Raw genomic sequence first — 18,206 nt, 5'->3', positions numbered from 1 at the left:
GTAGGAAAGTTACCTTCTGCCATTCAAGTTCCTGTTTCTCTGTAACAATTTTATTTATTTGGTCTTCATAATTAGTTTCTGTTTCCTAGTTAAAAACAAACATAAAAAGCAAACGTCAAAACACGTAGATGAAGAGAAATTCAGTAAGACGCAAAAGGGCCTCAAGAATCCATTGTAGTCAATGATACAGATAATCATAGTTAATGACTCAGAATCTTTGGGACAGCTTAAATATTCAGCTCAAAGTATTTGAATCTTTATTCTTTTTGACATCTCCTAGGACAACTGAAAACTTTGTGTCAGCAATTACTTCTGTTCTTATGGAAAAAGTGAAATATTTATCATTATCTTCTGTGCCACAAAGCCTTCTGACCTACCAAATAAAAAAATTGAAACAGAATCATGGGTAATCGACACATATTTTTGATAAGATGAGCTACAGGTAAATCTGAGAAGACCATTACTGAAGTCCAAAGTTTCCTCCATGATCCACAGAAGGTACTAATAGCAAGAAGGTTTGTTACCAATCCAGTTCTTGCAGAAGCACTTAGTCAAGAATCAAACTATTACTTTTGATAATAAATGAGAGTTACCTTCTGATAATCACAGTTGCTAAATAAATATTTATGACAACTTTCCTGAAACATTCTGGTATTAAAGTAAATTTTCCTAACAGGAATCAGCTTCCCTTTGGAGTCCAATTTCTATGAGCTCCGGCCTTCCTTCACAAATCCAATACTCAAAAAAAAGGAAGAACGAAAGGTTCCCCTATGAACAATCATGACTTCTTGCAAGAACAGTGTTCAAGCTTTTGATGCCTGTCATAAGCAACTCACCACTGTCCTGTTATTGCACATAGTCAAAATAATGAATATCCTTCAAAGACCTGGAAAGCTACACTAATGAGTCACTGAGCTTCAAAAGCTGCTTTCCTGCCTTGGCTCTGCACACTGATGGCCAGCTTGAAAAAGTGACTGCATTAAGTAAGCCTGACTTCTCTTTGATGAATCGCTGCACTAATAACATTTACTGAGGTCTTGTGCTGGACACACTCCAACAAGGCCCAAACTGACTGTATGAGGGTAAAAGAATACTCCCAATACTTGAACTGTGCATTTTGATAAATTATGCGCAAATTTATGCCCTTTTAAGTTCAACTTCACTACAGTTTAAATCCTGCAATCTTAATTCAAAATTCAAGTACTCTTTAAGTGACTCACACCTCAAAAGTTGGTTAGAAACTTTAGGAAACAGTCACAACTTGGGAAAAAAAGGCCATGAATCTCTTTAATGAAAAATAAAAGAAGGCCTCAAAAGGATCATTCTCTTAATACTGGGGTTTAAGTAAAATTCTACTGAATTGCAATACCATGAACAACTACAACTTGCCATGAGACAAAAAAGATATCACCTCTGGATGAAGCAATACCTTTCCTGACACACTGAAAGAACAAATGAAGGCTCTTTCTCCTTCCCAAGTGAAGAAGATAACACAAATTTTTTGGCTATAAAATATACTGCATCTTTAAGAAATGCAATTCTTTCTGCAGCCCAGTATGAATAAGAGTTCCAAGTTTTTGATTCAAGGATATCTACAACACTTCATCAGTTGATGCAAAAGAGTTTTGTAGATTTTGCAACCCTTTCTCACTTAGTACAATATTTGATTCATAGTCCCACCATTTATCAATAGAAATAAAAGAGAAAAATATGTCCCAAGTGATTTAAAATAGTTTTTTGACATTGACATCTTTTATAGGGTTTTAGGTCAAAAACTGACTTCCTTGATTAGAAGACAGTTTACAGGCACACGTGTGGAGAGAAGCACACTTCTTTCCACAGGAGGCTACCCATAGGCATTTCAAAAGATTCTTGCAGGTTCTAAATACATGCCTCAGCAATCATGTGAATTTTACATACAAAATACTGAATATACATTTAAAATTAAGATTTGGCTCACAGAGAACTAGAGAAAACTTCTTTAGCTTTTGCTTCTCTCTTATGTACTGGTGGAATATAGATGGAGAAGAGACCTATTTCATATGACTTATGGTAAAAAACAAAAAAAAAAAGAGAACTTAAAAGATTAACAATGCTTCCCAGTTCTGCTTTAACAAGTAGTACTGCAGAGTTGCAATGACTTTTTTTCTGATACTATTCTATAAGTACTGAAGGAAAATACATTCCCCTGATATCCCTGGAGTGATAAAACCAAATGAGATTGACTTGGAGCTTTTTAAAAAGGTGTAATCCTCAACCATTTCTGCCATTAAGTAACAAATGCCATGAAAATTATATATTATTAGCAAAAGCATTGCTCAAAATTGTAAGAAATTGGCATTAAATTCCATTTTAAGCGAGCCCTTTGCTGTGAATACTTAAGAGGATAAGAACCAAAGTTCTAAGTGAACAACACTCCTCCAACTTACTCTCAAATTATAAAGGTGTACCTAGAAGCTATCAAAAATGTGTATGTATGTAACTACTGTTGAAAAAATAAACATCATAAATACTTAAACTGAGAATGACAATTACATGATAAAAATGTTCTCATGTGAAATCGCTAACAGTTATAAGCCTAATCCATCATTTTTACATCTTTCAAAGGACATTTATAGTTTACCCATTTTGAATTGAAAGCTTTTAAAACTTGTGGGAAACACTTTTTTTTTAGAAGTTCTATCAGCTGTTTAATAAGACAAAAACATTTTTGTTATACTTAGGAGAACCAGATTGTATATAACTCTGATGAGGGATCAAAAATCCACAAAACCTTAAAAGTGTTCATTTTTTATTAGATGCCTTAGGACTACATGGATTTAAGTGTTTTTATAAAACAAGACGACCATAACAATAAAAGAGGAGTAATTTGATGGTTTATTTACTCGTTATAACCTTTAGAAAGTGTCAAGCCTTCTTTAAAGTGTTTGCTTCAGGCTGTAGTTTTACAAGATGGGCTGTGGATTGGTCAAGCCCCCTCGATTCTTGACCCTGAACAGATTTAGGAACAGAGTACGGCTGGCTCACGTCCAAGCAGCCAAAACTGCTGCTAGGTACTTTTATTATCTTTTTTGAACTTACAATCTCCCTCCTACAAAATTGCACATCCAATTCTCATGCAGGTCAAATAGTACTCACAGAAACTACACTTTCTGATTGTTTCAAACTATAATTAGAAATTCCTTCATGAACTAAGCAGACCAGTACAACTTTTAGTAGACCTCATGGATATTGTTCTTAAGCTTTGTTTCCAGGACAAGTATTAAAGGGAAAGAAGATATTTATCATAGCATTATTCTAACTTTTGCTCCTGATAAAAGATTGTAGGATTTTAATAGTTACTACAGTTAACAAACAACAACAGCAACCATATAGTTGGAATCTATTCTCAAAAACTTTCCTTTTTCAGAAGCAGACACACAGAAATGTATACCAACCACCGTTTTTCCTTTGGAAATTTTTCATTGGTCTGTCCTTGACTCCACTGCACAAGTTACAATTCCTTTATATTTAACTAAATCTCTTCCATCAGAATATATTCCTGGAAATGCCTGCATGGATACTTACAACACTCTCCTCTCCAACTGCAAGCAATCACTTCCTAATCAAAAGCAACATTATTTACTAACACAGAAATTATCATCTAATGCATGCCTTGCTGACTTGAAAAACAGTATCACAGGATGTCACAGTCATGAGATCTGTGAACTTCAGTGCTGCTTATTCCCTTGTATCCACATACTTACTTCTTTTCCTAATATTCAGCTGTCCTTGTTTCTGTGATTTTGCTAAAAAAATAGCCTCATTTATGCTTAGGTATAAAATCCAGTTAAAAGACTGTTAGGAAGAAAATGCATTCAGCTGACTGCAGAGCAAGACTGGCAGACATGGAACTAAGTGAAGGTGATATCTGGCACAAAAGAATCCCTGGCCTGGTCAGTGCTTGATGAGTGGGGAAGCTAAACGGGAAAAAATAGAAGACAATCTAACTATTGGAGTGTGAAGTAATCCCTGTGGGGCAGGGGAAAGAGAAACATGATTTTTTGTAGATTTTAATTACTTACATATTCATATTATGTCAATTTCTATGGAGAACAAAGACCCTGTGAATAGCCAAAGGAATAAAGTGAAGCTGTATCAAGTAGAATCATTTAAGCAATGTATTCTTTGGAACAAACTTGCACAGCTATGAAGGACTGGGATTTCATCTGGAAGATGAAACAGATGAACAGTCACTTACTAGCAGCAACTCCTCTAAACTATTTTTGAGAGTTTAATTATGAAATGATGACATTAAGTAAGGATTGTATCAAGTCTCTCAAAACATTTTCATATTTAAGAATTTGGTTTTTATCTGTCTAGCTTCACACAGATAATTTCATCCACAAATTTATTTTTATTAATCTGAATTTATACTGCAGCTTAACCAACCATTCCATGCAGTTTATTAAACTCAAAATACACAACAGGTCCTGTCCCAAAGAGTCTCCTGTTGAAGTGACAAGCAAGACCAAGAATGGGAAGAAAAACAGAAGCAAACAGAAGTAAAATAATCTCATTTGAGGTCAAGCCAGAGGTCAAAGACAAAATTGAGAGTAAAATCCACTGTACTGGCTCTAGTGCCTCCCTCAGGCCATCATCAGTCTACTGAACCTCACAGGCAACCTGGAAAGGAAGTGTGAAAAGTAATAAGAAACCTGCAGAATTTCTACTTTTACTCCACTTTCTTATGGAGCAGATGACACAGTTTGTGTGTTTCATTCTTGTCCACAGAAAAATTTGCATGGTGCAAGACAAGCACTGTAATTCTCTAAGTTATCCCTGTATTTCAATCTGTGCACTACCTTTCTCTCAGGGCTGATTAAAAATTTACAGAATAACCTCATGTTGATTGAATTTGTTAGAAATTCACAGCTAAAATGGGGAGAGGGTTTTTAAGGGGGATTTTAAAGCAAAAACATCCATACAAAGTTCTACTTAAGAAGATAAAAATGAATGGCACTAGGTATAAACCATATTAATCAATAACCCTTGCTTCTACAAAATACTAATGTTTTATATTCCAAACTTCAAACATACTAAGCAAGCAGCCCGGAACTGATTATTAAATCAAACAAATCAAAAACACATTCCAGGACACCCTAAGATTTCAAATTGGCTGTCTGTAAAATGCTTACATTTTTACCTAAATTTCTAACTAAACACGTAAATATATATATATATATATATATTTTTTTTTTTTTTTTAGGGTAGGAAAGCACAGCTATTTTAGAAACTTAGGACCATGTCTTAACTGTGAAATTGGCTCTCAGCATTTGCATCAATTTTGAAACTAAGACGAACTTTAAGGCAAAAAATTACTCAACCTTCTGAGGCAACTTTTACAAAATCACAGTCACAAACTCTTGTAGTACAGCAGACACAAAACAGGCATAAAAACCCAAAGAAAAATGCCAAAAGATGAAATTCCATAGCAGTCTATGAACACTTTAGGCTCTGACCAAGTGCATTAAAAGTGCAATAATAGGTTAACAATGTAAATTCAGCTAAGCGGTCTTATAAAGAAAAGTACACTCTGATTATTATAATAAAAGTTAAATTATTCAGTCTTTACTTTTAATACTGAAATACTTTGACTAGAACAAATATGTAACACAGGTCTGGGGATCACGCCATTGGGGCTTTAACAGTACTGCACCAATAAAGTACCATCATGCAGCCTTTCTCTTCTTTTTTTTTTTTTAATGGCAGTCATTCTTTTGTTTATGGCTTTTAAAGAGAGGATTATGGCATTTCACTTAGATCAAAATAAGCATAAATCAAGCATGTCATCAATACTAATATTTTAAAAGTAATAATACACATCTTTTGAACAGGTCAAAATCATCAGATGAAGAAAAATACACTTTAGGTCTTTCAATATACACAACAGTTCTGAAACACTAAGGGGAGAAATAGAAAAAAATGTTTACACACACACAATTGAAAAAGTAACCACAGAAAAATACAAGTGAAAAATTAACCACAAGAAAACAGAGCTGCCTTTCCCAGCACAGAACCCATTTTACCTTGGTACTACTACAAGATGATTCAACTCATTTCAAAAACAACCCCCCCACCCCCAATCCTCAATACACTATTGTTGTAGGGCTCTAGCTTAATAGTTTAACAATGTAAAAATGGTGAAATAAAGTGTATTTGGTTATCACTGTAGCTCTTTGCCCTCATAGGTGATTCTGAAAGCAGAAGTTAACAGCCAAAATCACCACTTTTCTGGCAAATGGCAAATCAATTATGAAATGAGAAAGACTTAGGGACTTGGCATATTTGGATTGTTCCTTTTCATTTTGTATCAAAGGCTGCTCTTAAAGAATAATGAAAGACAATAATTTAATGTAGATCATTTTCTCAATAGTCTGATTATCAACTCTAACAACTTCTTACATTGTTACAGAAAAACCAAATTCATTCCCATACAACCCTGTAGCCTTTGTGCTCTCTACAGGGAAATTTGTAATACACACAATACCTAAACCCATTATATTTTTAAATAAAACCCTGGTTGGCGAATCACTTAAAATTCAACATGAGGTTTAGCGACACTTATGCAGCATTTTCTATGATTACCAACAGAGAGACAGAAACAAGACAAAGACTAAATCCAATATAAAAAAATTTACCCTTCTTATACGAAGTTCTTCTATTGCCTCCAATAAACTTGTTTTAAAGTCTAACAATCGAATGGAAAGTAAAGTCTCTGAGGGACTTGGAAGAGTAGAGCCAAGTGCCTGTGCTTTAAAGTCTTCATCCATTCTTTGAGCTTCTTTCTGCAAAATAAAAACAGGCATTTCCTCTCCAGTTTATCTGTAAGAGAACACTCAAACTGCAAAACCTGCAAATATGGAGGCAGATTCTTTTTGCAAAGAGTGAAATTACTACTTATAGATACTATGCAATTACCAATATTTTCATTTTAAAGTAATGTGCAATACTGTAGAAAAAACCAAACAGATATCAGTAATTCACAATATTCCTTTGCTTCTCCTCTTTATTGTTGGCCTGGTTTTAATTTTAAGCAAAAGCTCGATGAGCAGACAGAAGCTCTACAGAAGCAGAGTTTTTTTCCCAGAGTTACTGCCCTGTACTCACATGAAGGTGCTGCAATGAGTACATTGTGCCATGAAAAAGTTGCTGTCGACATTTAAGATGTCAAAGATCACAAGACAGGCTCAATTTTAAAAGACATCTTTAGACTGAAATTAGGGACTTAAGGTAATTCTTGCAGTGTCTGCTTCTGAATTTTAACAAGAAAACTCTGATTCTCTTCCGACAAGATCCTGTATCAAGATGTTGTACTCTAAGCTAGCTACATCAACTGTTGTCAAGCAAGGAGTTATGCTAACAAGAGACCCAGGTGTCTCTGTACGGACAAAGCAGGTTTGTTAGCAACACCAGAGGTGACTTCAACACTCAGCATTTTATTCACAAAAACATAACAACTGTACGTGTTTCATCTGTTTTTCCCAAATTATATCTTTTTAATCCTTGAGACTGAATTTTCAGCAGTGCACTAGAACACCCGATGCTATCCCTGCCAGAGACACCCCTCGTGTGTTTCTGCGCTAAGAATTACGGAGGCAGGGGTAGAGCACAGGAGTTATGACTGACCTGGCTGCTGCCACAGAACCTCTAGGAAGGAATTCCTGCAGAAAGAGCAGAGACCTGGTCTGTATCATGGGGCCATAACAACTACAAATCAGGGCTCACCACTTTTTCTTCTGTTGTCTAAATAAAACCCTAACACAGATCACATTTAAGCTGCTTGGTCACGGATAATAGATTGACTCCTTGCTTAGCTGCCCCACCACAAAAGTTAATCTGTTAGTAAAACAATGCTTTTGCTAAAACCAAAAAAATCAGGCTCATTTTTGTCTTTCATTTTAAAACATATGACTAATACTGAGCTGTTCAATATGAAGGATATAAATTCTTTGACAGTGTCAAAATGTGTATGTTTGAAGGACTTCTGAAGAGGCAGCAAATAAAGCCGGAATAAGAACCATGTACAAACATGTAGCACTTCAGGCAACAAATCCGTTGTGTCAATGTGCCAACATGAATCAGGCATTGTGCGGCAACCTACAGACATTTTAGACTGAAGCTGTTTGGGTTTTTTTTTAAGTAGTACATTAGGATAAAAGCCCACTACTTATATTTTAGCCAAAGAACTTAGAATAAATGAAGTCCGATTCTCACAAAAGCACATTAAAATATTTTGTTTCTTTCACTCAGGTTTTCAAAATTGTTTCCTTACTGATACTTGTTGTACCACTACATGAAGAACTACCACAAACATCTGATATCAAGTATTGGGAGATGACCATAACTAAAAATCTAAAATTCCAATATTATGCACAATAAATTAGGCACAGAGCCACTTGATTTCACTTTTCATCATGCTAAGGGTAGGATTTTTACAAACATAATGTTAAAACATGACACGTGGTCTAATTCTATTGCTGTCAGCTAGCGTTCCAGGTTTGGAGTTGGAGGAATCCTACAGTGATGAATTTCTACAAGACTGTACAGTTATCAAATGAAGAAGTCTGGAAGCTTGTGTTAGTAAGGGAAAAAATAAGAGTGCTTGTGAAAAACTTGACTCAGAAAAAGGATTCATCCTACAAGACAGGTGCACTTAAAGAAGTGCATTTCAGTTATGAAATGACTTCTGTTCAGGTCAACCAGTAGAAGAATGTACATTAACTGCTACACACTGGGGCTTGTGATTTTCTTTTCCATCACAGAAGCAATCTGAGAATTATTTTCTCAAGGGGATATTTTCAAACTAATGCTATACTCCAAGGAACAGAAGAAGAGGAGCCTCAGGCATCCACAGCTTTCTCTCAGCTCAGTGATCTCAGCAGGAGCACTTGACAAACAAGAGTTCACCTCCCTAATTCGGTGAGTACAGACAAACGCTTTGGTGAGTGAATCTCATTGAGTCTTCACCCATCCCTTCATTGTGACAGTACTGTTTTCTCATGGGCAATTCGTACTCAAGACTGCTTTGCCAAGACTGCCACAAAATGCTTCACAGCCTGCTGCTGAAACCTGCAAGGTTCGGGGGTGTTACACACATTCCTCCTGCCCTCCTCAGAATTCAGTGCCACACACCCCGGCGGTCTCTTCCACCTCTGAGAGATGAAAAAACTCAGTACCTTCCAACGAGTTTACACTGGGCTTGACTAGAAACAAAAATATACAAAATATAATCATGAAGTTTAAAAATAATTTAAATTATCTACATATTAATAAAATACCTACTTTTGGTATCACACATTAATACAACAATCTAGAGCTACTGCAAAGATACATAATAAATGCCCTTCACCACAGAAAATACAAAAAAAATTCTTGTGTAATTAAAGGTATTTCCAAATAGATGAATTTTTACTTTAGCAACGGATATTTCTCAGAATACCTAGAAAATACGTCTTAAAAAATCTAAAGCATACATGTGATAACATTTTAAAAGTGAAAGATTGAAGTTCTTATTTTGAAGCATTTACTATGTTTCCTTTCCTATTACTCGCACTCGCTTTACATTTAACAAAATAAGGACAAAAATTGATTTTTAAAAAGCACATTAAAAAATCCATTTTAACACAATTTTAAGTGCCATAAAGGGCTTTATATCTTTGAAAAGCACTTATTAAAAATTACATCTTAAATACCCTGCACTAGAAAGTAAGTTAGCCTATAAGCCTGATAGGGGTCAGGGTAATAACACAGAATGAACAAATTACACTGTCATTCCACTTAAATTATTTAAGTTATTTAATTTGACCTGTAGATAGTCTCTTGTCTTCTCATCATGCCTGACTTTTAAGTGGGAGGTCTTCATTCATGATGATCCTTTAATGGAAGCAAAGCTTTCTCCATTTAACCCATGGTGTTATCAATCATGTACAGAGATAAATGAGGCTGTAAGATTTTGCCAGTATCACAAATGACACTGTGACCTGAGGCCAACATCTTTATTTGCTTCTCCAGTGATTCACTTCAGCAGATATTAACCAATTTTATAATCCATGAAAGGCAAAATTAAAGGACACCATCCATAAAACAGAATAATTCCTATCAGCAACAAAGTGATGTCTGTATTATCTTATAAATTATATGGCCATACAGTGTGGTAATGTAATGAAGTAAAGATGGTAATAATCAAATGCCTAGGGCAAATGCTAATATGCATTTAATCACACAGCATGAAGCCATTTGTCACTACAGTTGAATGCATGTGTACATAAAATACATGAGTCACGTCCTTATTGTTATAGTATAACAGCATCAATTTCACACTATCACTTTACCACAATAACAACTGCAGGGTTTGATATTAACTAAAACATTCAAACGCCAGAAGTGCGACCAAGAGCAATATCTTACAAAAACTGCTTGGAAATCTTCCCCCTACTATTTAACTTAACACATTCCAATATTGCATGTGTGCAGAATTTGACAGTATTTCTCTACAAAACCCCCTTCAGGTACATTTTTGCAACACCCTCAGTTTCTTTTTAGAAACAAGGTAATTTATGGCATTTCAGTAGAGGCTGGATCACTTTTTAAGGCTGTATCTACCTTAATAAATAATAATTGATTTTATTTGTTTATCAGTACTTACCTACACACAAGGAGACAAAACATCTGCCCCAACATAGCCTAAGATGTTTGCAAATGCTGCCTCCAGAAAAATTACACTGAAGCATAAGTATTAAATTCTGTGCTTAGTGAAACACAGGAATGAAAATATTAATGGACAAACTTTACCTGCTTAAGTCTAGTAACTTCTTATCAAAGGGATGGCCATAAAAATGTGCCTGTCCCCACCAGAGGCAGATACACAAGTTGTAAGAATCAACACTATCACCTCTGAATTTTGGATGCAGCCCACTAAAGCCGACATTTTAGCTGTAAGAAAAATTTCTAGGACTATTTGTGAAAAACAGTACAAAAGTTTAGCAACTGAAATGAATTCATCCAGGTACACAGGGCACACAATACACCCACATACACAGTTGTGTCCTGTCAAGAGCCAGAATTTAAATCTAAATATGCTGAGTTACTCTATGGTCAAGATGTTAGTGCTGCTGTGGAACCATCAAGTCAGATTACAGCATAACACGTATGCTCTGGATTTTTGTCATGTTAAACTGAAGACTATAAAATACTGTTTGCTTTTAAGTAAAATTATTTTTAAAATATTTATACACAAAAATGGCACAGTATGACTGAATTTTATACAAGACATCCTAAGTATTATAAATAAATAAATAATCCCCCTACACAGGATAAGGTTCCCTTTATGATCATGAAAGACTGAAATACATTTAGTGGCTCTGCCTGTTTGATAAAATACAAAATAGTAAGTCTTACATACATTTTCATTTTTCAAGGAAATGTCTTTTTGATACAGTTCAAACATCTTCGTGTATTGGAGAGAACTAAAAGCAGATTGGTCTAGAATCCATTGTTATATCAAAAAAATAAAAACTAGACAAATCCTTAAGTTCTGTTATAATTTTCTGAAGTTATAGCTCACATGTAAGTTTAGGAACTAGAAAACAAGTAGCCAGCTGTACAAAAGGAGCATAAAAGCCCAGACTCCATGATTCTGCTAGGAAGAGCTCACCTGAAAGCACTAGGAAAACAAATCAGATGTTCATCATTTTCCAGATTCCACGCATCATGTTTGTCTCACATGAGCCAGGTGGGATTCCTGAATAATAAGAAAACCTACTGGCACACAGTGCCATAAAATGTGGACAGTAAGACAACTGGGTGCATGGCCTCTGTAAAGACAGCTACAGAAAAGATGTCCAGAATAACATTTTTGAAGAACCATTGCTAAGAACCTGTATGTAAAGGTTTAGGTGGCTTAACATGTATTTTACTAGGTCTTTCATTTTTTGGGCTCAATTTGATTTAAAATAATAATTTTTAAAGGCAGCTTTATCCCTATCACAATTGGTGAGTTTTTTTCTACTTTAGATCCAGAGATTTTCTGTACGTAGAGTTATTTATCTTTAAACTTTTACAGGCTGAAAAATACTGTATGCAGATATGTTTGATCTTGCCTTACTTGATTTTTCAATTTAGGGATTTATAGACAAATGTTATTTTTCATTTTCTCCTCCATCCCACATCGTCCTACAAGAATTATACCATCTTTGATAGAAAAACAGCAATTTGTGCACACCAGACAACACTCAAACCCAACCAGCTCACTGGATTTGCCCACCCAAATTTGTCCATCTGTACAGCTCCAGAAGTGCAACTCTTCTGAGCTGTGGAAGAGCCACCACGCCAGGAGCTGCTTTCAGGGTCCAGAGGGCTAAAAGTGGTGTAATGAGGAACACACCCTCTTCAGTGAGCTGTGCTGAGTTAATTCTCTGCTTTGTTTCCTTTGAGGTCGTGTCTTTGGCCAGTTCTTTCAGGTTTTAGTTGAGAGTGGCTCCATTCACACGTACAAATCAAAGCAAACAATCTAAACCCTTCACAAGAATGCAGGTGCTGGGAAAGGCAGCGATACCTCTAGTAATTCCAGAAATTAATCTCTGTATACAACAGGGGGCTATTTAACAAAAATTCTTCCTTCCTAAAAGGGCATCTGCCATGCAACTTGTATTTTAAAGATGCTGCTCTATGGTTTTTATTAAAAATATCACTGTATTTACTTATCTGCAATTATGATGATCTACAAATCATTATAACATCATACAAGACAAAAAAAAATACTTCCTTCACAGTTCTCAAAAACTTTAGAAGTTAATCACTTTTCAAAAAATCCCCAAACTTCTCAAGTTTTCAAAAATGGATTGCCAATCTTATAAGACAGTTTGTTCTAACAGCCAAGATCAATACACCGGTGTTGTGGTGTTCATTTACAAACAATTATGGTCTTCCTAAACTAGAACATCAAGATGTGGACTCTTTAAAAAGACACAAAACCAGAAGAAAATAAAAATCTAATATTTGTATTTTTGTAGTCAGATCATATAAAATCAAAAATCATTTGAAGGAGGGATGAGGCAGACTTGTGGTTTTTGAATGCAGAAGATTATAGGATTTTTTAAAATTTTACAGTAAATCAGGTAACATTGTCAATTGAAAGTTCTTATTTTAAAGGACTGCCTTATACTCATTTTATTAAAAATACTGTTTTATACCAAAGTTCCATAGAGTCTTCTTTTATTCATATGTTATATAAGCCCACACAACGTAAGAACACCTGTCCCAGGTCGTGCAAAAGGTCCTTCTACCTCAATGTCTCATCAACAACAAACAAGAATCCAGTTAAAACTCTCTTCTAGTGAATTAAAGTGAACAGTAATTCTCTTCCTTGACCTTGCAACTAGAGGACTTTTAAATTAGCCCAGAGCACAAATTTGGATTGTGGGTTGCTTTTTATCCTGTAAGAGTCAAGTACAACATTACCACCAGTGTGCAATTTAAGTGTGGACAATACACCTTCAGAGAGTGCTGGAACCAGACTGTTCAGGGCTTTTCTGGAGAACGTTCTCCAAACTTTTACTGGTGGATTAATAATATTTTTCTGTACCTACTCTCAGTAAGTTGCTCAATCTACCCTTTTCCATGTTCTTTCCTATATTTTGAGTTTAGATTTTTATTAGCTTACCTTAGCATCACAGGACAGAAACATCCAGAGGACTCATGACAGAAATTCTGAAACAGAGTCAAAGGCTGTTAGTAAAGAAAGTAAAGATTATGGTTTTTTGCCACTCTAGCAGCTGAAGGCTTAAAATAACAGATTTATTCTGTATAATAGATATCCTACAATTCAGCACAGCTTACTCAAGGAAAAGATTTGTGAACATGCTAGTGCTTCTTGTTTTCCAAAGATAAAGCAGTCCTAGTCACATCAAACTCTCCTTATCTCTGGTACTAGCAGTTTCTGACCGAAAATCAATGGCATTTGTTTAACTTTTAGATAAGTGTAAAGATTTTAAGTGTGGAAGCTGTACACTTGTTCTGAAGTTACCTTTGTCAAAGCCTAGAAAAGTATTGTGTCCTTTTGGGGTGGGAGACCAACACTACCCCCATAAGAGAGCAGAACAATTGTCCTTAAAAACCTACTTTAGAGTCTTTGCTGACAAAACCATCATTTGATAGCAGTAATCTGAAACAATCTGCTTGATGACATAATGCTTTCCAAAGTCTCAGATTTTAACAGAATTGTGGAAAAAGCATTAAACAAAGAACTCTCAGCTGATAGAACCCTTAGGTTTTCTTTGTCAAGAAGCAGTGGGTCTTGGTTGCTTGTTTTGCTTTTCGCAATTTCCTAGAAGCTTTTAAGTGGATTTTTTACTTTTATTTTCCTTTTTTTTCTTCTTCACATTTCCAGTTCTGTTTTGACATGTGAATGAAAAAAAAACAACAAAAAAGGAAAGCTGAACAACACATTCCTGAGAAGACCAAACTGATGACCCAGAAAGCATATGGGAAAGTCCCTCTGAGAGCCTTTTTTTATTCAGTCTGCAATACTTCATGTTGATGCGATAATAGGGGTTCCAAGCAATTACTGCACTGCTCCGAATCAGCTTCTGAGATCATAATGCAGTAAAGATTAATCCCACCAAGTACAGAGCTATAGCAAATGTAACTTGAAGGGTGACTTTTTAAAGAATTTTTTTCAGTTACTCCAAAGTCTGTATTAGCTACCTGTTGAATTCTGGATGAAATTAAAAAGACTGGACCTGCTTGCCCCATTACTGCATTGCTTGAGATCTGCATTTTCCCACCCCAGTGCAAGAGGTTTCCTTCAGTAATCTGAATTCTTTTGATGAAAACATATAATTTTACACAAGCTAGCCAGCATGTTCCAAAAACAGGTGTTTAAAATTTTTATATCATATAAGTTGGTTAGTAGGGCTAACACAGATCTATTATCAGGATCCTTACTTTCTGTAATCAAAAATAATTACATATTATACTGTATTTGTCTTTCATAGGACAATACTATGGTAAGACCGTAAATAATAACTAAGATCTTTTCAACCACAAGTAAAATATTACTAATAAACTAGAAAAAGATACCTTAACTCATTTCAGCTCAAATTAAAAGAGGAAACCATAGACAGCAACACTCTGATTAAGACTGTAAACTGTTTTCTCCTTACAACATGTTTGTATGAGGGATTAAGTTCTTCTCCCTAGCCTTTCAATCCTAATATTTTTCAGTATTTAGTCAGCATCCTTCCAGCTATTAGTATAGAGATACTAAGTGTTCAAGGGATTAACAGAAGTCAGGTTTACCCAAATTTTACAGGCACAGAATAAAACTAGAGGTGTTTTAGAGAACCCAAAAGCAGTTTGTGTCCATTTCAAACACCATGCTGCCACCTAGTCGACAACCAACCGAACTGTGCTCTCCTGGCTGCACTGCAATTACAGCTACAGCCACGGAATAAAAAATCAAACTGCTTTCCAAAAAAGCTTAGTGCAAGACTAAGTTACCAGAAGGACTTAGAGCTCCATCTAAATTCCCTGTCCAGCAGCAGTGGCCTGCCAGCACAAAGCAAGCACAACTGCAGCTCTCAGTTGGAACATGTCACTCACTGCAAGAAGAGTGGATGTGTTCAGGAAGAATTCCCATGTGGTAGCTGTTACTTGTCATAGTTATAGTTGTGAAATCCCTATACCAAGAGTAAACAAGGAAATAATTACACTCAGTGCCACCAAGTAGGGGATCAGTCTAAAATAATATAATATTAACGTTAAACAAATTTATGCTGTGTCAACAAGTTCTGGCACTACTGATATTTAACCTCCTTCCAGCAGTTTGGAGGTATCTATTTTGTATTCAGAAAGAACTGGCTGGTTTGGTTCCATTTTTTTATTCTCTGTCTTCCTTTAAATGTGTCTGACAAGCATTATTTTTTCCTCCACAAACCACTCCTCAACACAACCTATACTAACATGGCTATTAAATATTTGGTATCCCTACGGTAAAGCTTCAAAAGGAATTATATTTTCATCTCAATGGGGCATAATATATGGAAATTATTTCTTTGCTGCCTGAGGTATCATAGATAATGTCAATATTAGTGACAAAAATCCACTCTCATAATAGGGAAAATTTCCTACTTCTTTATATCTGCATCTCACTATAGGTTGGAGTAAGGATGTCTCTGCAGCACCAGGTTTGGAACAGCTCCCACAGACGGCCAAGAACGGCAGGAGAAGACAAGGAGCAGCCTTGCACCAGAACACAAGGTTATATAGCTCCTCTCCATGACACAGCATCCCCAAAATCTCAGAACAGCGGAGACTGAAGAGAGCAGGCAGGAGCTCTCCTCCCTCTTTGGGTACCCAGCCTAACACACGATCAACAGGTACAGGATTTTTGCAGAACAGAAGGCAGGATGCATGAGCTTTCTGTAAAGGTGCCTTAGAAGACCATAATTACACTATATTGTGATAAAAACTTGAATGCAAAAGACGTAAGAAATCAAAAAACAACAACACTTTTAAGACAACATAAATATGCTGAACACGGACCTTTTAGACATCTTTTTCATGTTAGCCTTCACCATGACTATGAGCGATATGAATGAGAACTTACTAGAAATCCTCAGTAAATCTGGATGTCTTCTGTATTTGCTTTAATTCCTAACTGAATGACAAATTAAAACTTCCCCAATTTTGCAGCTCAAAACACTCTACTGTTGCCTACACAGTTAGTCATTTTTTTCAGATAAAACATATATTGCCACACACTGACAGAGGAGAGATGTCCTGGGTGTTCACATATTTTCCTCACGGATCTGTGGCACGACAAAACTGTTCATATGCCCAGAGGCAAGCAGCCTGGCTAAATTAAATTACTATTTCCATACTCTGGACGGGGCATTGCATAAACAATCCATACAAAAAGCAAGACAATCAGCCAAACATATTAAAAACAAGTAAAGAAACCGCTCGCTTCGGGGCAGGCCCAAGATGTTAACAGTGCTGCGGCCACCTAGGCCCAGCTGGAAAACGGCTTTTTTCAAAAAAGACAAATAAAACTCCACACACCTCATTTTTCCCAGTTCCCCCGGTGCAGAGGCAGGGTATTCTCCAGCAGGACCAGCACCGAGCTCTTGCCCCGCACTCCGGGCAGCAGCCGCTGCTGCAGCGCGAACCTTCCCGGCAGCGGGCCCCGCTCCCCTCAGGGTCCGGCGGGGCACGGGCAGAGGCAGCCCGTGTCTGCCAGCTAATTTCACCTTGTTCCAGGACAATTAGAGCAGGACGCCTCACCCTGCCCCGTCTAAGCGCAAATCTCCCTGGAAAGAGCCGTATTTCCACGCCCCCGCCCCCTTTCCAGGCCCGAGGACGGCCGCCCTCACGCCCTGGCGCCCCGTGAGGGCTTTGTGCCGGGCACGCTCACAGAGTATCAGAGTACGGCAATGCAGTCGATATACCCCAAATCCTTCACTCTGCCCTCTGGTGACACCACGTAAATTCATTTTAAAGTGTACGGAACCCAGAAGACAATTTGTTTTTCGAGACATACCAGACACTGTTTTTTTTCTCATCTCACATGTCCCACTACCTAGTTGTGAGTGGACGAGAATTTTGCCCCAAGTTTGTGTTATTTTTCCGCAGATATTTGTTGTTTTGTTGTTTGGGTTTGTTTTGATTTGGTTTCAGGGTTTTTTTACATAAATTAGATTTTTCTACTTGACTTTGTTTAAACCATGACAATACTGTTCGATTTTATGGCCGGTTAAAATGCACACAACACTAAGGAGAAGGTGATTTGAGTTTTGGGCTGTACACAGTCCAACTTTGCTGGAACACATGTGGTAAAGAAAATGCTTCGTAACAAAATCAACATTTCCAAAGCACTCAAGTTATAAAAGACAGATTTTTAATGGGTTACCTGAAAGAACATTATTAAAAGGATAAGCAGAATGATAATGATGTTCAGAACTGTACTCTTACTCTGTCCAAATAATTTATCATCAAAACCTTTGTTTTCTTGGCTAGGGAGCATCATCAGCACAGAATCCCAAAGGAATATTCTCAGGAAGGCTTGTTCCAGTAATGCCAGAAACCTGAAGTGACACCGACCCTCTGGGATGGTCCCTGTGCCTGTGTATTGGTGGATCTCCTTTCCAATACGTGATCAATTTAGT

At 36.5% G+C, this 18,206-nt stretch overlaps 1 protein-coding gene across 2 annotated transcripts in view; it reads right to left on the bottom strand.

Annotated features, from left to right (window-relative positions):
• CCDC73 (coiled-coil domain containing 73) overlaps positions 1-17,447 on the bottom strand; it is a 58,463-nt gene extending 41,016 nt beyond the window's left edge. Inside the window, exons 1-4 of one of the 2 annotated variants that reach the window (XM_042035476.1) lie at positions 17,104-17,447; positions 13,703-13,749; positions 6,681-6,827; positions 14-85 (exon numbers count right to left, since the gene is read on the bottom strand). In XM_042035476.1, the coding sequence (XP_041891410.1) occupies positions 14-85; positions 6,681-6,827; positions 13,703-13,726 (243 nt within the window). In that variant the 5' untranslated portion in view covers positions 13,727-13,749; positions 17,104-17,447. The remainder of the gene's footprint in view (positions 1-13; positions 86-6,680; positions 6,828-13,702; positions 13,750-17,103) is intronic. The other variant, XM_042035475.1, reaches the window with a different exon arrangement.
• Between the last annotated feature and the right edge of the window lie 759 nt (positions 17,448-18,206).

This window comes from Corvus kubaryi, unplaced genomic scaffold, assembly GCF_017639235.1.
Source record: "Corvus kubaryi isolate FWS band 111438036 unplaced genomic scaffold, C.kubaryi_AGA036_p1.0 37384, whole genome shotgun sequence".
Classification (NCBI taxonomy): domain Eukaryota; kingdom Metazoa; phylum Chordata; class Aves; order Passeriformes; family Corvidae; genus Corvus; species Corvus kubaryi.
This window is presented reverse-complemented; position numbering and strand designations above follow the sequence as displayed.